At 46.7% G+C, this 19,163-nt stretch overlaps 1 protein-coding gene across 1 annotated transcript; it reads left to right on the forward strand.

Annotated features, from left to right (window-relative positions):
• The first annotated feature begins 340 nt into the window (after window positions 1–340).
• Window positions 341–1,435, forward strand: LOC123040310 (proline-rich protein 4-like). The gene is made up of 2 exons (XM_044463195.1): window positions 341–592; window positions 675–1,435. The coding sequence occupies exons 1-2, from the start codon at window positions 451–453 to the stop codon at window positions 1,163–1,165; spliced, it is 633 nt and encodes a 210-aa protein (XP_044319130.1). The 5' UTR covers window positions 341–450; the 3' UTR covers window positions 1,166–1,435.
• Window positions 1,436–19,163: the final 17,728 nt, after the last annotated feature.

Below are 19,163 nucleotides of genomic sequence, written 5' to 3' on the forward strand. Positions count from 1 at the left end.
TTTACTCCGTATGAAATCTCTCCAAAGACTTATATTTAGGAAGAGAGAGAATAAAAGGTAGGAGTATGTACGTACGCTGCATGCATGCATGCATGCATATCCATGTGCCGCGTGGAACCTACGTATGTACGAGAAGGACGCGATCGAGCACCAGCTAATGCAAAGTGGATCACCAACCGAATAACAAATGACGACGACGTGGATCAAATCGTTGATCGATGCGTGCAGTGGACTCTGAAATCAACCGAGTTTTAATTCGCCATCTGAAATTTCGGCGCGCCAAACGCAAATTGGTCTGTCTCTAATTGCGTTGATCATCGATGACCGATCAATGCAGATGCCTATATAAGCCAGCCATGCGTGGCCTGTTCCATCCATCGATCCATCCATCCATCCATCGCTATTTACTTCCCACAGGCAAGTAGTGGAGTTCGATTCAGGGGTTCAGCCATGGCAGCTCCGAGAGCACTCGTCCTCGGCGTCCTGCTGCTGATCGCCGTCTCCAACACCGAGGCGGCGTCCGTCGTCGTCGGCATGGCCAAGTGCGCCGACTGCACCAGGAAGAACATGAAGGCCGAGGAAGCCTTCAAGGGTAAGCGCTGATGTGCTACTCCATTGTGTGGCATTGCTGGGTTGACGCTTATCACCATTGTTCTGCCATGAACGTACCCCAGGTCTTCAGGTGGCGATCAAGTGCAAGAGCGTCCACGGCGACTACGAGAGCAAGGCGGTGGGTGCCCTCGACCGCAGCGGCGCCTTCAGCGTGCCCCTGGCCGCCGACCTCCACGGTGCCGACTGCGTCGCTCAGCTCCACAGCGCTGCCTCCAACACGCCGTGCCTCGGCCAGGAGCCATCCAAGATCGCGCCGGTGTCCGAGGGCACCACCTTCGGCGTTGTCGCCGGCGCCAAGACCAACGTGTTGGCATCGCCAGAGTGTGCGTCGGCGACCCTGCTCGGGCCGATCAAGAAGCACATCATTGAGCACTTCCACCACAAGAAGCCCGTGCCACCGAAGCCGGAGCCCAAGCCCCAGCCCCACCCAGACTACGGCCCGGTACCCAAGCCTGAGCCGAAGCCGCAGCCCCACCCGGACTACCACCCCATCCCTCCCACGCCCACCTACGGCGGCGGCGGCGGTGGCGGTGGATACCACGGACACCACTAACTCCGATCTGCCACCGTCCGGCCCAACACTGAAATTTCATCACCGGGTTCATTGAGTGATCGAGGTCGTTGCTTTGGTCTTCTGCCATTCGCTGCCCCGTTTTAGTATCTGCACTGCAGAGTTGAGAGTTCAGAATAAACTTTGTGAGGAACACATGCATGGATTAGTGTGCTTCGATTGCTTTTTTATGATTGTAATTTCGGTGTGTGCTTTGTATAAGAAGTTATTGTGGATCAAGTAATTTAATCAAGTCCATTTGTGTCAGTGAAATTACTGCAGATGTTGGCTTCTTCTGGCTTGATCTCGTTCTGCTGTGTGCTGCCTGCTTTTACTTCATGTTTTGTCTAATGATTTAGGCTTGCTTTATGTTTTTCTTTTTCATTTTTTAGTCAGAATTGTGTGATGGCTTCTTTAATGGAAAAATGTTTTGCCATGGTGCAGTTGTTTAAAACAATCATTACTCTTAGCTACTATTCAGATCTGTGGATTGAAACTCAAGTGCGATTCAGGCAAGTGTGCAAATGGATCTGTCATGGACAACCCATGGCATTCATGTCAAAAACAAAATTGCAGCTACCAGGGATCATGCATTCATATATACTGCCCGTTCCATTTGGACTTCTTTCAGCCTAAGCAGGAGGGGAACTGGGCCATGGTCCAGTCCAGCTCAAGTACATAAGGGTGCATATTTGGCTTGAATTGTTGAAGACCACCAAACAATCAATACCACTTGGGCATGAGAGTGATGCTCAAAAAAAAAAACTAGGGCATGAGAGAACCTTCTTCTAAGTCAGGTACATGTATTTACAGGGGTAAAGTTTTTCTTTGGCAAAAAGGATCCATATCTATTATAAAGGTTCACCAAAAGTAGAATTACAAAGCACCAGATATATGATAAAAATTACATCGACGACCCTTAACGGCCGAACGACCACTACGACCACCAGAACGAGCCGCCGGATTGTCGGTGTCACCGCTCCCATATTGGCGCCGGTCTGACCTTGCCGGTGACAGCTGAAAAGTCTTTGTGCAGATGTCCTTAATTAAGGACTAACGCCTGGGAGCTCCAGTTATCGAACTGACCGTGGTTAGAGGGAGGAATCGAGGAGATGCTAAAACACTTGGACCTCAATGATGAGCAACTTGATAATGTTGTTCTTGGGCGACTAAGGTGAAATGATCAAGGAACATGCAAGATGGAAAGCACAACACGAGCAAAGTCGTTCACTTTGGGTGCTATGTTCGGTGATACTGAAGTACGTGTGGACTATAGTGCATGAACCAAAGTATGGAGAGGCAGGTGAAAACTTCCACCACAAGAAGCCCATGTCACCAAGTGGGAGCCCAAGCCACATCCCACCCGGAGTACCATTTCATCCCTCACATGCCCACCTACTACGGTGGCGAACACCCCTAGTCTGTGATTACCATCTACCACCCTCCCACCCAACATTGATATCCGCACGGTTTCATGTTGCTCTCGCATGCACGACTCGTTTGGTTCCTTTATCATTCTTTGCCATGTTTTACGCATATGCTTAACTCAACACCTCATAATAACAGAGTTATGTGTGTGTGTGTGTGGGGGGGGGGGGTATGGATCAGTGTGTGTCACTCAAGTGTACAAGTGATAGGTATGTCTTTATTGACGTATGTAATACAATGTGATTTTTTAACCAAAGTTATTTTAAATCAAGTAATACAACAGATTCCAAAGTAACTCATATTTTGTCCATATAACTTCCTTAGGAGTGAGTTTCCATGACAACGATGCTTCTTCTACGATACTATGTTCACTTTAATATCTTAGGAAGGTTAAGATCCCCCCCCCCCACACACACACACTCACACACACATCAAAATTAAACTTAGATGTGACTGACATGGCATAACTCCATTGTGTGGCAATGCATGATGGGTTGACGCAGATCACCGTTATTCTGCCATGAAAGTACCTCAGGTCTTCAGGTGGTGATCAAGTGCAAGAACGTCTACGGTGACTATGAGAGCAAGGCGGTGGGTGCCCTCGATGGCACTGGCGCCTTTAGCGTGCCCCTGGCCGCCGACCTCCATGGCGCCGACTGCATCGCTCAGCTCCACAGGCCACAACGCCACCTCCAACGTGTCGTGCCTCGGACAGGAGCCATCCAATTTCGTGCCAGTGTCCGAGGGCACCAACTTCGGCGTCGTCGCGTAGGCTAAGAAGGAACGTGGTGGCATCTCCAGGGTGTGGGTCGGCGACCCTGTGCGGGCCGATCAAGAAGCACATCATCGAGCACTTCCACCACAAGAAGCCCGTGCAACCGAAGCCAGAGCCCTAGCCCCAGCCCCACCCGGACTACGGACCGTGCCTAAGCCGCAGCCCAAGTCGCAGCCCCACCCGGACTACCACCCCGTCCCTCCCACGGCCACCTACAACAGCGGCGGCAGTGGATACCACGGTCACCACTGACTCCGATCTACCACCGTCCAGTGCATCACTAAATTCTCATCACTGGGTTCATGATCAGTGAGGGACATGGGCATTATTTTGGTCTTCTGCCATTCGCTGGCGCATTTTAGTATCTGCACTGCAGAGGTGAGAGTACAGAATAACAGTTGTGAGGAACACATGGATCAGTGTGGCTCTATTGGTTTATTAAGATTTGTAATTTTGGCGTTTGTTTTGTATACGAAGTTGTTGTGGATCAAGTAATTTAATCAAGTCCATTTGAGTCAATGGAATTACGGAACGTGTTGTCTTCTTTTTGGCTTGATCTTGTTCTACTGTGTGTGCTCTGGATTGACCTTCTCAGGCTTGTTTCTGTGGTGTAGAGAGCCAGGTTTGTCTATTACTTGTGCTTGTGGCTTTGGCTATAGGTTGGTGAGTTTAAAGACTGATGTTTGCTCTTTAGGCCTGGTTTGGCTATGGTCTGGTTGCCTGCGTGTAGTTCATGTTTTTCCTAATGTTTTAGGGTTGCTTTTACTTTCAGTGTTATTTTCTCTAGTTCATGTAATAAGCAGCAGGCATGTTGCATGCCAGCGCCACGAGGCAATGCCAGAAGCGCTATTCGGCTACAGCATCACAGCCAAAGGGCGTCCATCGTGAAGGCAACAATTATATGAAGCACCACTTCCTGTAGGTCAGGTAGCATAATATTTCAAACAATGGAAGTAAATGCATACAAACTACTCCCTCCGTCCCATACTGTGTAAAAAACGCTCTTATATTACGAGACGGAGGGAGTACATTATATCCCTAACAAATAAGAGGCAAAATAGACAGGTGTGGAAATGTGCGCCATCAATGATGTAGTACACTCTAGAACAGTTGGACAATTACTAAGTTTAACAATCATATTTTCTGAACCTATATTAGGATATTTGTTTAACTAATGAAGTAGAATCCATTATGAAGATATTTATATATGTCGTGCACACACACACACACACACACACACACACACACACACACACACACACACACCATAATTTATTACCTTTTTTACATTTGTTTATGATTTGTTATAAGTTGAATCAATTCTACAATATGCCTCGAACTAAAATTTGAACAAAAAGGAGACAATTGCATGATTAATTTTATCCCAGATTTTTAAAAGATTGACATGTGATTTTATAACAATAAATTTTGATTATTTTACATACCTACTCGTTTGTGTGAATAATATTGCTAGATACAATTGAAACAAATAGTGTTGACCATTGTATGGCATATGTTATATTGATTCAAAATAGGGTTGAGATTCAGTGGCAATTAGATACCAAGAAGTACAAGTGTTTAATATAAAATGCGGGATTTGGTGGTCGCCACCTCTCGTTCGTGGTTGATTTGCGGTACAAAGTGGTATATTTTATCTCCGCTCTACAAATATGTTATATACTAACAAAACAAGTATAATATGGAGGACGGCGATTCAATGCGCGGGCATGTGGCCGGTATCGTGTGCGTTTGATCCGGTGTGGGGATTTGGAAAAATGCTGACGTGGGACAGGTTTTAGCAGTTGAAAAATCGCGTATACATGAGGAGTCGTAGGAACAGTGATGTATGGCGGGACCAAACCGTAGGTGGCAGGCGAGATTAATGGGGTGGGCGGAGAGAGGCGTCGAGTCCGAAGTTATAGGCTGTGGCTCAGGAATGTGAGGAAAATCATTGGCATGGGGACGGAATGTGCACCTGATAGGGTCGGGGTTGTCGAACTTAATCAAAACGTGGTTTTCCCGTGTGTCCCGTGCACACCACTAAAGCTACATAAGTTGTTCTTCAAAAAAAAAACTATATAAGTTGTTCGTTTCGGTTCTTCTTAGACGAGCTGGGTTTATTTTTTGCAAAAAGATCAGATTTATTATAAAGATTCCCCACAAAACCGCCTGATTGTGCGACGCTGCCGATGTCATTTGCTGCTAGCAATGGGGGTGATTATGGGGGTGTTGCTGAAACACCTACCCACCCGAAGTGCGGAAGGTTCGATCGTGTGTGTGCGTGTGGAAGGACCATTCAAAGATGCTCCGTTAAATTTAGATGAGATGATTCCAGTAATACACTACCATGTTGTTCCATCGGCGTCCTCCTCAGATGCACCAAACGATCATCGACGTCCTCCTCCGGGGAGGATCGCCTGGAGCAATTAAACTAATAAGTTGGAACTGTCGGGGTCTCTTGGGAACCCCGACAGTTCTTTTGCTTCTGGACATCCAGAGGTGACATAATCCAGATGCGTTTTTTCTGTCTGAAACGCATTTGGATGAGGATAGGGCAGCTTGAGAAGGAAAACGAGGATGGATTACAAAATCGTTGCGCCAAGCCTTGATGGAAGGAAAGGTGGTTTGCTTTTAGTCTGGAAGAAGGAGGTGAGGATCTACTCCCAGACTACCACTTTTAGTGTCATCAATGTGATGGTGGAGGAATCAAATGGAAGAGAATGAAGGCTTTAGGGATTGTATGGGGAGCCGAGTTGGGATCATACGTACCAGCTAATACTTGCATGCTCAATCTAATCTCCTGTGGGTGGTCATTGGTGAATTTAATGAGATTCTATTCTCGTCAGAAAAGGAGGGAGGTGCGCCACGGCAGCAAGCGCCAAGATGTGCTTCGAAAGGCACATAATCTTCATCTCCTACAGATATCTGCAACACCTGCTGATTTTAATTCCCTCATGTGCAGTTGGTAAATCCTACTCATCTTTTTGCTATCTAAAGCTCGGAGTCGTTAAGGTGCATGAGGGTTTGCCTCAAGTTTGGAGCAAGTTTTGCCATCTTCAAGTATTAGATTCTTTGTCTGGACGCTGCTGCAGAACAGACTTTGGACTGCAGATCGACTGCTTGTGAGAGGCTGGATCATCAGGATACTTGCTCCACTTGTGATCAGGTGCTTGAGTCCGCCCACCACCTGATATTCGGTTACCCCTTCGCCAAGCAGGTCTAGACTGCATACCAAAATACGAGACCACTGGCAAGCTAGGCAGAGCTGCGCTCAACCTCTGTTGGGACCTGGTGGGAGACGATCCTGCCTCTCAGGAAAAAAGGAGAGGGCACTGATGATTGCACCTTCTCAGCTTACGTGGCATGCATGGAACCTCTGGAATGAGCGAAATCGAAGAGTTTTCAAAAATCAGCAAATGAACCCTGTGTGTGTTCGAAGATTAACGATGAGATCAGCCTCTTTGATGAGGCATGGGAGCAATAGGTTTTTTTGTACTGGGTCTTTTATTCTTTTTTCAGCTTTTCCTAGTAGCTTCACTACTAGTGTAAAGTTTTCCCCCTCCTTAAATGAAAAGGCATAGCACCTGCCACTAGTAGGAAAACACCTAATAGTCCCGGTTTGTAAGGGCCTTTAGTCCCGGTTCATGAACCGGGACTAATGGGTCGTTACTAATACCTCCACCCATTAGTCCCGGTTCAAACACGAATCGGGACCAATGTGCCTCCACGTGGCCCTGTGCGCCAAGCCCAGTCAGGGGGCCTTTGGTCCCGGTTGGTGGCACCAACCGGAACCAAAAGTCCATGTTTTTTTAGAAAAGTGGCTGCTTTATGGGTTTTGGGGGTTATTTTTAGGTTGTTATTAGCTAGCTAATAGAGAGAAGTGTCCTCTCTTATATCTTCGTCCTTGGTTTACCAACGCTGCTGCTATATATGTTCACTTCACCCGCTGATATAATAACTCATGCATGCTCGCATCATACATCATCATATATGATAACAAGTCCTACTAATCATGCATCATCATACAACTTCTACTCATTATTAATAATAAGTCATACGATCATCATCCTCATAGTCATCGAACCCAACCCTACATAATTGTTCTTAGCACATGATCATCAGTATCAGGTAGGACATGACCTAAACACCCTTAAGGTAAAATAGCATAAAACAATATAGACCCTGACTCTTCATTATGAAGAATGGCGATCATCATGTCTCCAATTCAGATCCGAAGCAATAGGGATTGTTTCTTGAATCGGGTCCTTTCTCGAGAACAGGTTTGTCTCGAAGAATTGAGTGGGAGGATGGTGGAGACTTGATGAGGTTATTGAACCGTCACTTCAACTAGTGTGTAGTAGGGCACAGGAAGTTGTTCCTGTGGCACCTACACCAACTGAAGTAGAAGCTTATGATAGTGATCATGAAGTTTCGGATCAAGTCACTACCGTACCTCGTAGGGTGACAAGGATATGTACTACTTCAGAGTGGTACAGTAATCCTGTCTTGAAGGTCATGTTGCTAGACAACAATGAACCTACGAGCTATGGAGAAGCGATGGTGGGCCCAAATTCCGACAAATGGTTAGAAGCCATGAAATCCGAGATAGGATCCATGTATCAGAACAAAGCATGGACTTTGGTAGACTTGCCCGATGATCGGCAAGCCATTGAGATAAATGGATCTTTAAGAAGAAGACGACGTGGATGGTAATGTCACCATCTATGAAGCTCGACTTGTGGCGAAGAGTTTTTCACAAGTTCAAAGAGTTGACTACGATGAGATTTTCTCATCCGTAGCGATGCTTAAGTCCGTCGGAATCATGTTAGCATTAGCTGCATTTATGAAATCTGGCAGACGGATGTCAAAACGAGTTTCCTTACCAGTTTTCGTAAGGAAAGGTTGTATGTGATACAATCAGAAAGGTTTTGTTGATTCTAAGGATGCTAAAAGGTATGCTAGCTCCAGCGATCCTTCTAAGGACTGGAGTAAGCATCTCGGAGTTGGAATGTACACTTTGATGAGATGATCAAAAGATTTTGGGTTTATACAAAGTTTATGAGAAACTTGTATTTCCAAAGAAGTGAGTGGGAGCACTATAGAATTTCTGATGAGTATATGTTGTTGACATATTGTTGATCAGAAATGATGTAGCATTTCTGGAAAGCATATAGGGTTACTTGAAAGGTGTTTTTCAATAGAAAACCTGGATTAAGCTACTTAAACATTGAGCATCAAGACCTATGAGGATAGATCAAAAACGCTTAATGGTACTTTCAAATGAGCATATACCTTGACATGATCTTGAAGGTGTTCAAGATGGATCAGTCAAAGAAGGAGTTCTTGCCTGAGTTGTAAGGTACGAAGTTAAGACTTAAAGCTCGACCACGGCAGAAAAGAGAGAAAGGACGAAGGTCGTCCCCTATGCTTTAGACGTAGGCTCTACAGTATGCTATGCTAAGTACCGCACCTGATGTGTGCCTTGCCACTTGCCTGGCAAGAGAGTACAAAGGTGATCAAGGAGTGGATCACCAGATAGCGGTCAAAATTATCCTTAAAGGAATAAGGATAGGTTTCTCGGTTATGGAGGTGATAAAGAGTTCGGCGTAAAGGGTTACGTCGATGCAAGCTTTAACACCTATCCGAATGACTCTGAGTAGCAAACCGGATACGTATAGTGGAACAACCATTTGGAATAGCTCCAAGTGGAGAATGGTAGCAGCGTTTACAATATGACCTAGAGATTTGCGAAGTACATACGGATCTGAATGTTGCAGACCCGTTGACTAAAACCTCTCTCACAAGCAGAACATGACCAAACCCCAGATCTCATTGAGTCTTAATCACATGATGATGTGAACTAGTTTAGTGACACTAGTAAACTCTTTGGATGTTGGTCACATGGTGATGTGACCTGTCAGTGTTAATCACATGGTGATGTGAACTAGATTATTGACTCTAGTGCAAGTGGGAGACTGTTGGAAATATGCCCTAGAGGCAATAATAAATTAGTTATTATTATATTTCCTTGTTCATGATAATCGTTTATTATCCATGCTATAATTGTATTGATAGGAAACTCAGATACATGTGTGGATACATAGACAACACCATGTCCCTAGTAAGCCTCTAGTTGACTAGCTCGTTGATCAATAGATGGTTACGGTTTCCTGACCATGGACATTGGATGTCATTGATAACGGGATCACATCATTAGGAGAATGATGTGATGGACAAGACCCAATCCTAAGCCTAGCACTAAAGATCGTGTAGTTCGTATGCTAAAGCTTTTCTAATGTCAAGTATCATTTCCTTAGACCATGAGATTGTGCAACTCCCGGATACCGTAGGAATGCTTTGGGTGTACCAAACGTCACAACGTAACTGGGTGGCTATAAAGGTGCATTACAGGTATCTCCGAAAGTGTCTGTTGGGTTGGCACGAATCGAGACTGGGATTTGTCACTCCGTGTAAACGGAGAGGTATCTCTGGGCCCACTCGGTAGGACATCATCATAATGTGCACAATGTGACCAAGGGGTTGATCACGGGATGATGTGTTACGGAACGAGTAAAGAGATTTGCCGATAACGAGATTGAACAAGGTATCGGTATACCGACGATCGAATCTCGGGCAAGTACAATACCGCTAGACAAAGGGAATTGTATACGGGATCGATTGAGTCCTTGACATCGTGGTTCATCCGATGAGATCATCGTGGAACATGTGGGAGCCAACATGGGTATCCAGATCCCGCTGTTGGTTATTGACCGGAGAACGTCTCGGTCATGTCTACATGTCTCCCGAACCCGTAGGGTCTACACACTTAAGGTTCGATGACGCTAGGGTTATAAAGGAAGTTTGTATGTGGTTACCGAATGTTGTTCGGTGTCCCGGATGAGATCCCGGACGTCACGAGGAGTTCCGGAATGGTCCGGAGGTAAAGATTTATATATGGGAAGTCCTGTTTTGGTCACCGGAAAAGTTTCGGGTTTTTCCGGTAACGTACCGGGACCACCGGGAGGGTCCCGGGGGTCCACCAAGTGGGGCCACCAACCTTGGAGGGCATCATGGGCCAAGTGTGGGAGGGGACCAGCCCCAGGTGGGCTGGTGCGCCCCCCCACAGGGCCCAAGGCGCAAGGGAAGTGGGGAAGGTGGCAAATCCTAGGGCAGATGGGCCCTAAGGCCCACCCTAGGTGCGCCTCCCCCCTCTCCCCCTTCTGGCCGCACCAGATGCCATCTGGGGGCTGCCGCCACCCCTGGGGAGGGAACCCTAGAGGGGGCGCAGCCCCCTCCCCTCCTCCTATAAATAGTGGGGGTTTTGGGGCTGCCCAAGACACGAGAACCTCTCCCTCTTGGTGCAGCCCTACCTCTCTCCCTACTCCTCCTCTCCCGCGGTGCTTGGCGAAGCCCTGCAGGATTGCCACGCTCCTCCATCACCACCACGCCGTTGTGCTGCTGCTGGATGGAGTCTTCCTCAACCTCTCCCTCTCTCCTTGCTGGATCAAGGCGTGGGACACGTCACCGGGCTGTACGTGTGTTGAACGCGGAGGTGCCGTCCGTTCGGCACTAGGATCTCCGGTGATTTGGATCACGACGAGTATGACTCCTTCAACCCCGTTCTCTTGAACGCTTCCGCTTAGCGATCTACAAGGGTATGTAGATGCACTCTCCTTCCCCTCGTTGCTGGTTTCTCCATAGATAGATCTTGGTGACACGTAGGAAAATTTTGAATTTCTGCTACGTTCCCCAACAGGAAGGACCACGTGTGCCCGCCCATTGTGTAAATGCACGTCGTCGGCAAGCTCCTCGCCATGTTCACTCAAGATGACGCCATCATGGAATCCCTACCCGCATCACCAATGTCTGAAGAAGTGCACCATTTCGCGTCAGGCAGAGGGGCAGACACTGGTTTTTTGTATAGGATTATCCTAGAGGTGGACCACAAAAATAAATTAAGGTGGGGCAAAGTCTTAGTAAGAATTGTTTTGATGCGAATCAAAGGAGTCAATATACACGAACAATGCACACTACAAACGAATAACCAAATGCAAACATGATTCAATAGGATTTTTTTTTGAAATTGCATGCTATGTTTCCCAACACATTGCCCCTATGAGGACTAAAACCCCAACCTATCTATTAGCTGGAGCCAAGCCATGAGGATTTCCCTCCTTAAAGCCAGTCGTCTGCGAGGTGGAAGAGAGGCGGAGCACTTTTTGTCCTCTGGCCGGCTGATCTGCCAGAGACTCATCCCCCTGGGAAAGGGAATTCGAAGTCATCGTCATCACCAACACTCCGATCATCAGTGGGACCAATGCATATTAATCTTGTGAATTTAAATATAGTTCAATATTAATATAGTTCATTGGGACCAACATTCTTGAGGACATGGGAGAAACATTGTTACCATTAATCTTGTGAATTTAAATATAGTTCAATATTTTGATATTAGGTTGTGATGTAATTCTGTAGTGGTGATGTGCGAACATCGACTGCATATCACTTGATCAACATAAGCCTAGAGGAGAGTATTTTTTGATTAGTTTATCTATGGTAGATTGTTGGAGTGACCGAATTACCAAATCCTAAGTTTATGAATTAGTACGAGGGGCTGTTGGAACCCCAAAGTTTATTGTTATGGTTAGATGCTATCTTAATTATTCTCAATGAATCTTGATGAAAGTGAGAACAACACATTACTATAGGTTCCACCGCACAACAAATTATCAAAGCAATGAATGTTAACTCAATAAACAAGATGAAAGTAACTTGATGAAACTACCATGTGTCCTCGAGAGTGATTTGATCCATATAACTAATAGAATTCTTGTTCTTTTTCGCGGGGATATACAACTATCAACTGCAGAACAAAATATGTACGATTGCAACCGGTTTTATTATATTGAAAGATTGAGAAGTTTTGATGTTATCATGCCACCTAGCTCTAGTGCTCAAATGCTTCTAGCTCTGATTGGTTGTAAGATTGCTTTCAAATTAAGTTTCTAAGCAGCCAATCCACGGCGCTAGCTCCAATTCTTGTTGCTTTTGCCATATAAATGCGCTGCCTCCAACGCGCCGTGCTCCGGCCAGGAGCCATCCAAGATCGTGCCGGTGTCCGAGGGCACCACCTTCGGCATCATGGCCGGCGCCAACACTGCCACGCCGTCCGCGGCGTCGCCTGAGTGCGCGTCCATGACCCTGTGCGGGCCGATCAAGAAGCACATCATCGAGCACTTCCACCACAAGAAGCCCGTGCTGCCCAAGCCGGAGCCCAAGCCCCAGCCCCACCCGGACTACGGCCCCGTGCCCAAACCCGAGCCCAAGCCGCAGCCCCAGCCGGACTACCACCCCGTCCCTCCCACGCCCACCTATGGCGGCGGCGGCGGTGGTGGATACCACGGCCACCACTGAGTCTGGTCTGCCACTGTCCGGCTAAGCACCAAAATCTCATCACCGGTTACATGATCAGTGTCAGTGAGTGATCGACATTACTATTTATCATCAGTTGCTTGCGTAGCCGCTTGGGTATTTTTTGGTGGTCTTCTGCCATTCGCTACCACGTTTTAGTATCTGCACTGCATAGTCGAGAGTTCAGAATAACATTTGTGAGGAACTTGTGTATAAGAAGTTACTGTGAATCAAGTAATGTAATCAAGTCCATTTGAGCCAACGCAAAGTTCCTTCCTAGCTCGGCCTCCACCCCTTCGTCCCATGTGCATTGAGTAATAGTGATTTCTTATTCGAGGAAGTGACTTTTAGAATTTTTATTTGACATCTTTAGAGCATCTCCAGCCACGCCGCCAACAGGCCCTCCCAGGCTATTTTTTCACGCCGACGCCCAAATATCGGCCCAGTCGCGCCCCTGGATCCTGTTTTTCGCCGATTTGGGCCGAAATTGGCGCCGGCGTACCCAGACCAAATCCGGTGCGCTGGGGGGCGCCCAGAGGCACCGGGACGAGCGATTTTGGCGCGAACGCACTGCGGGCCCGCCGAGTAAGCGACACTCGCCTCGTAGTCCTCACAACGCCTCGGTTTCCCGCGGGGAATCAATGCCAAGGCTGCCGCCGGTCAGCCTTCCATTGATTCCTCACGGGCGGCACGGCGATGCCCCCCCCTCCCGCCATGCGTACACATGGCGCCCAGCTATAAAAACAACGCCTCTCCCTCGCCTCTGGCCACACCCGCCCATACCCGCCGCCGAGCTCTGCCTCTCCCCCCGCGCGCGGCTGCCGAGCTCTGCCTCTCTCCCCGTGCCCACCCGCAATGATGGCTGAACGGTTCCCCGACGATGGGGCAGCGGCCAACTGCTTCGGCCGCCGCTCGCTTCATGAGTGGGAGGCGTACTTGCTCTTCGAGGCCAACATCCCTGTGTTGGGGAACGTGGTAATTTAAAAAAAAAATCCTACCATCACGCAAGATCTATCTAGGTGATGCATAGCAGCAAGAGAGGAGAGTGTGTCCACATACCCTCGTAGACCGAAAGCGGAAGCGTTATTTAACGCGGTTGATGTAGTTGAACGTCTTCTGGGGCGACCCTGGGGCCGGCGGCTGGGAACCCGAACGGCCCCAAGCCGATTTTTTCACTGGGTCGCCCCCAGGTGGTGATTTTTCGAGCCCTCTGGGGGGCCAACGGCTGGATATGCTCTTAGAGAGCACACTTTATCGAAAGACAGAAGAAAAAAAGAGAGAGAGTTGCATGTAAAGTTCACGAGAGAAGTATGCGCTGCATGCAAAAAGAGAGAGGGGCCTGCACTATGTCTCAATCTGACGGGAGATGGACAAAAAGAACGTCACATCAGTTACAGTCCCTACTAGTCCTAGCGGCAGGAGATTAAGATTTGAGAGCTGGCGCCAGTTGCTAATTTTCCATCGATGCACACATCCACATGGAACTGAGCACAGAATGGATGGCTACGATAGCAGGTACCACGAAGGATGAGCTACAAAAAACTGCACTCCCCTTGAGCCAATGGAATTACTGAAGCCGTTCGAGTTGATGGATGATTGGGTATGACGATGACAATGGTTTTGCCATGCATTCCGTAGTTTTTTGTGACCATCATTAGTTTCAGTCGATTTTCAGATATGTGGACTGAAATTCTGGCTAATGTGCAAATGGATTTTGTGATGGACAACTCATGGCATTCACGTCAAAAAGAGAATGCTAGCCACTGGTCCACGCTTGAGAGCGGACTAATTTGGAAAAGGTTTATCTAGGGCACATCTACATGTGCTTTAGTTATTGCATATCTAAGTGATTCAATCAAACTAGAAAGAAATTGTGAGTGGGTACCAGAGCTATGGCCTGGTCCAGCTCAAGTACACAGACGGGTATATCTGGCCCAAACAGGTAAAGACCAAACAACCAGTACCACTTGGACAGAAGGGCGCGGCTGCTGCCATATGCAGATAGATCAAGACGTCTACATTGGTGCATCGGCCGTCGTTGTGAAGGGAATTAGCGAAGCAGCTAGCAATTCTGGAAGCGCTAGCCTGCCGAGAGGGCCTAGCTTTGGCGGAGGATCTTTTTCTTTCAAAAATTGTAGTTGCTCCTGCTTCTCAAACGGTGGTGAAAAATGACATACAACAAGGAGCAATTGGAGTCTATGGAGCAATTAACAGAGAATTCAGGGACCGAAGGATTCAGTTCCATAAATGTTCTTCAGTTTATAAGCGCACAATTTTAACTTTGAGGCCCATACCCTTGCAAAACATACTGTTGGTTTAGATGTTGGTCGTCATGAATGTTAGGAAAACCCTTATGATCCCGCTGTAATTCATGTAAACCTTGGTTTGAGCAATCAATAAAGTGTGTATTGCCTAAAAATCCAAATGATAACGTCCACACGTGTGGCATATTTGCACATCGCACACACATCTTGATCCATCTTGATTCTGTTTTGCATGAATCCTAATGGAATCTGAGTGCCACGTAGGCATAGTGTGTTGTGTGGGCGTTAGAGCACTTGCCCACCCGACCCGCTGCGCGCAGTTACCAGTTGCGCCATGTGGGCGAACCAGTTCCCGCCCACATAGTCACCAACCAGCCCACGCGCTTGTGGGTGAACTGCTCTTCGCCCACAGAACGCTCGTACGGTGATAGATGACAACTGCAGTTGCACGTATGCGGCAACTAGGTAAACACACATAACAACTAGGATTTGTTGGTAGATGGCAACTGCAGTTGCGCGTTCGTGGCAACCAAGTAAACACACACATAGCAACTATGTGTAACCATACATGGCAACTATAGTTGGACCACACGTGGCAACTACTTTTTTTACCACATGTGGCAAATAGTTAATCACGCAGGGCAACTATGGTTTGATTGCACGCGGCAACTACAATAAATTTGACATGGCAACTATATTTATCCAAAACAAAGAGAGTTGCAATGCTTTTACAACTACATTTGCCATCCCGGATGGCAACTAAAGCGGCATCCCACAGCTAACAAACGTAGCTGCGCCGGGATGTGTGGCAATTTTTGCTTTGTGCTATACACACAGGATGGGATGAGTAGTACTTGTTGGGCGTGTGGCACGAAGTAGCTACGTCCACACATGTGGGCAGTTCTAATATTCGCCCACACATGACCCGTGTGGGCTGCCTCCTGCTTACGCCACACACGGTATGTGGGTGGTTGTTTAGTATGCCACACGTGTGGACGTTATCAGCGTCCTAAAAATACTCGGACAGGAGACATCTTAGCTACGGTTTGGCGAGAAGATGTCGTCTGAGAGGTTTTTCTTCCCATTTATGCGGATGGAATATTGAACATTTTTCCTAATTTCGGCCTGTCTGTTTTTTTATTTTGCTTCAGGTCGTTTTTCCTGCCGCCAGTTCCGCAGGAATCTCAACACTTGAGCGGCTGTATCATTTGAGTTTCCCGTGTGTGTGAGTACGGGGATTTTTATTGTTGGGCCCTTTTTCATTTTTGGGTTTGTGGGTCGCCCATCTAGGTTTGTTTCGGTGCCCTCACTTTTTTGTCACGCTTGATAGCTGAGGAGGGGTCTAGAAAGGGGAGGCTGGAGGGGGCGGATACGGTGGAGGAAGTGGGGTGCCTCGTCGGTGAATCAGCGCCAGGGGCTGGTTAGATTCCATGGAGCACGGAGAGGTGCCGACGAGTAGTGTTGGTAGGAGGGATTCGTGTTGCCCGGGAATGACGGTAGGTAGGAGAGGGGTGGTATGGACAGGAGGTCGGCGGAGACTCTCGCCGGTCTCGCAATCAGTCAAACATCGGTCGGGGTGGGGTGGGGGGGGGTATCAGTGTTGCTCGTAGATCCAGGTATTGAGCAATTTTTGCCGCCTCTGCGCCGTCCTCGGTCTTAGTGCATGCTAAACAATTATTATTTTCATATGTTTTTGTTATCCCGCCGCGCTTCGATTTTAGCTGTTTTGGTCATGCGTCGCCGATTTTAGAACCATCGCACGCTCATAGTTATCCTTGATGGCTAGCAATTTTGATGTGATAGCACAACATGCCGCTCATGAATTTTGTTCTGAAAATATGTGTTCAGTACAAATGATTGGGGAGAAGGGGGTGATTTCTTCTCTATTTTTTTTTGTTATCAGGACTGCACCAACATTGATCTCAGTGGAACTTCATTGGGGCTAAGGGGGCCAATGCCCCCCCCCCAACACCCGCGCAAACCCTCATGTTTAAATAGGTGTATCAATTCATGTGTTCGGCGAGGTTTTTTTCTTTCATTATGGAACTCGTTTAAACTTTTTTGAGGGACATTTAATTTATTTTTAGATATGAAGGAATTTCCTAAGTACAAGTTATACACGTCCATGTTTGATATTTTGATGTGGACCTACGTGTATATACACAGATTGACTAGCTGGAAAATAATCCTATATGACCGGGTCGTATGGACTCAAGCTGGAGACCCGCTTCTCTGCATGACACGTGCTGAATTGAATCTCAAAGCATCTCAGCGTTATCCTTCACCGAAAATAATCCTATACGACCGGGTCGTATGGACTCAAGTTGAAGACCGGCTTCTCTGTGTGACACGTGGTGAACCGAATCTCAAAGCATCTCAGCGTTCCCCACGTACCTCACGTACTGATGAACTGGTACACGAAAAAAAGCGGGTCTCCAGCTTGGCCTCACGTACCTCACGTACTGATGCATGGGTGCACGTATATTTGTTTTTTTAATCACATGCATGTTACGACCTACACTACTCACGTTCTGATCATGTATGGATTTAAGCTAACCTGCACACGACTCCGTGCAGTTGGCATCTCCGTGGACGTCGCCGCTGGGTCGTACCGTCGTACGATACACACGAATACCCATACGCCTGCATTTGTACCTCCCCTAATACCCGCTCGGCCGGCAAATATGCATACATATCCAAATACTTGTGTGCATACAGCCGTCGACCTCCAAGAGATAAACACCGAGAGGGGTCACGTCTCCTTTTCCTTACTGAAGAGGGACAAATGTTGATTTTTTGCATAGAATTATCCAAGAGACGGATCATGATTTTTTTTAAGGTGGAGCGAAGTCTCACTAAGATTATTTTTATGCGAATCAAAGGAGTCAATAAACAAACAATGCACACTAAAAACGACTAACCAAATACCAACATGTTTCAATAGGAAAACAACCTAAAACATACTGATAGTGCAGCTTTTAATGGCGTCTAGAAGACCCGGGCAATGTCAATGCACTACCCTCCTTCTGAGAATCTTCCTTAATTTTACGAAGATCAATACTTTTGAAGATCTCTCGCTCAATGTAACACACCATCAAGTCATTAAACCAGGCATCAGACATCTTGCTGCACAACTCAGTGTCGATGATTTTCATTGATGAGAAGGCTCTTTCAACTGTTGCCATCGCTACCGGTAGTAGCAATGCCAACTCAATGAGGTGATAAACGGCAGGAAACATAACATTCCTTTGAAGTTCAACCATCCTTTTAGCTAGGCTTGCAATATCATGACAAGCTCTAAAGTCTTCAATTCTTCTCATATGGATAATGAATAGCTCAAGGTTATCAACTATATGTTCACGTTCATAATCTGCGAAATCCTCGTGATAAATCTGTGTGAGTCTAGCAAGCTTATTCACATTGTATCTACAAAAGGGGTTTCTTGGGTCAAGACAAGAGAAGTTTTTGAGCAGCTCCGAAGATACTCCCTCCGTCCTTTTGAAGCGTGTACTCCCAACTTTGTTGAAAAGTAAAAAAAAATTATGTTTGACCATATTTATACAATAATACATGAACATTTATACCATCAAATTAGTAGCATTAGATTCATCATAAAATATATTTTCATCGTATACCTATTTAGTTTCACAAACATTGATATATTGTTGCGCAAACTCGGTCAAATTTGAGATAGTTTGACCCTCCAACAAAGTTGGAAGTACACTCTTTAAAGGACGGAGGAAGTACCTCATTAAAACGATGATAAAACTCTATGGTGATGGAGTCTATGGCAGCATAGAAGGTGTCTACACGGAAGAAATGATCAGATGTGACATTGTTCTGTCCACCTTTTCTTGATTTTCCCCACTTTGTAAAGATGTCATCCATATTTGGTATTGGAATGTCGGCTTTGGTGCAAAAGACTTTGACATCTTCCAAGAGTGGCTCCCAACCATCGTTTCTCCAATTAATCAAATGTGTTCTCACATCCGTAACCAATGACATTGCCTGAAATGAGACAATTACAATTTTAGATGCATGTATGTTTACATAATTAAAATAAGAGTAAAATGCATCAGCGGTCATTGTACTTGTGTCGAAAACTCACTTCGGTCACTGTACA

This window comes from Triticum aestivum, chromosome 2B (assembly GCF_018294505.1).
Source record: "Triticum aestivum cultivar Chinese Spring chromosome 2B, IWGSC CS RefSeq v2.1, whole genome shotgun sequence".
NCBI classification, from domain to species: domain Eukaryota; kingdom Viridiplantae; phylum Streptophyta; class Magnoliopsida; order Poales; family Poaceae; genus Triticum; species Triticum aestivum.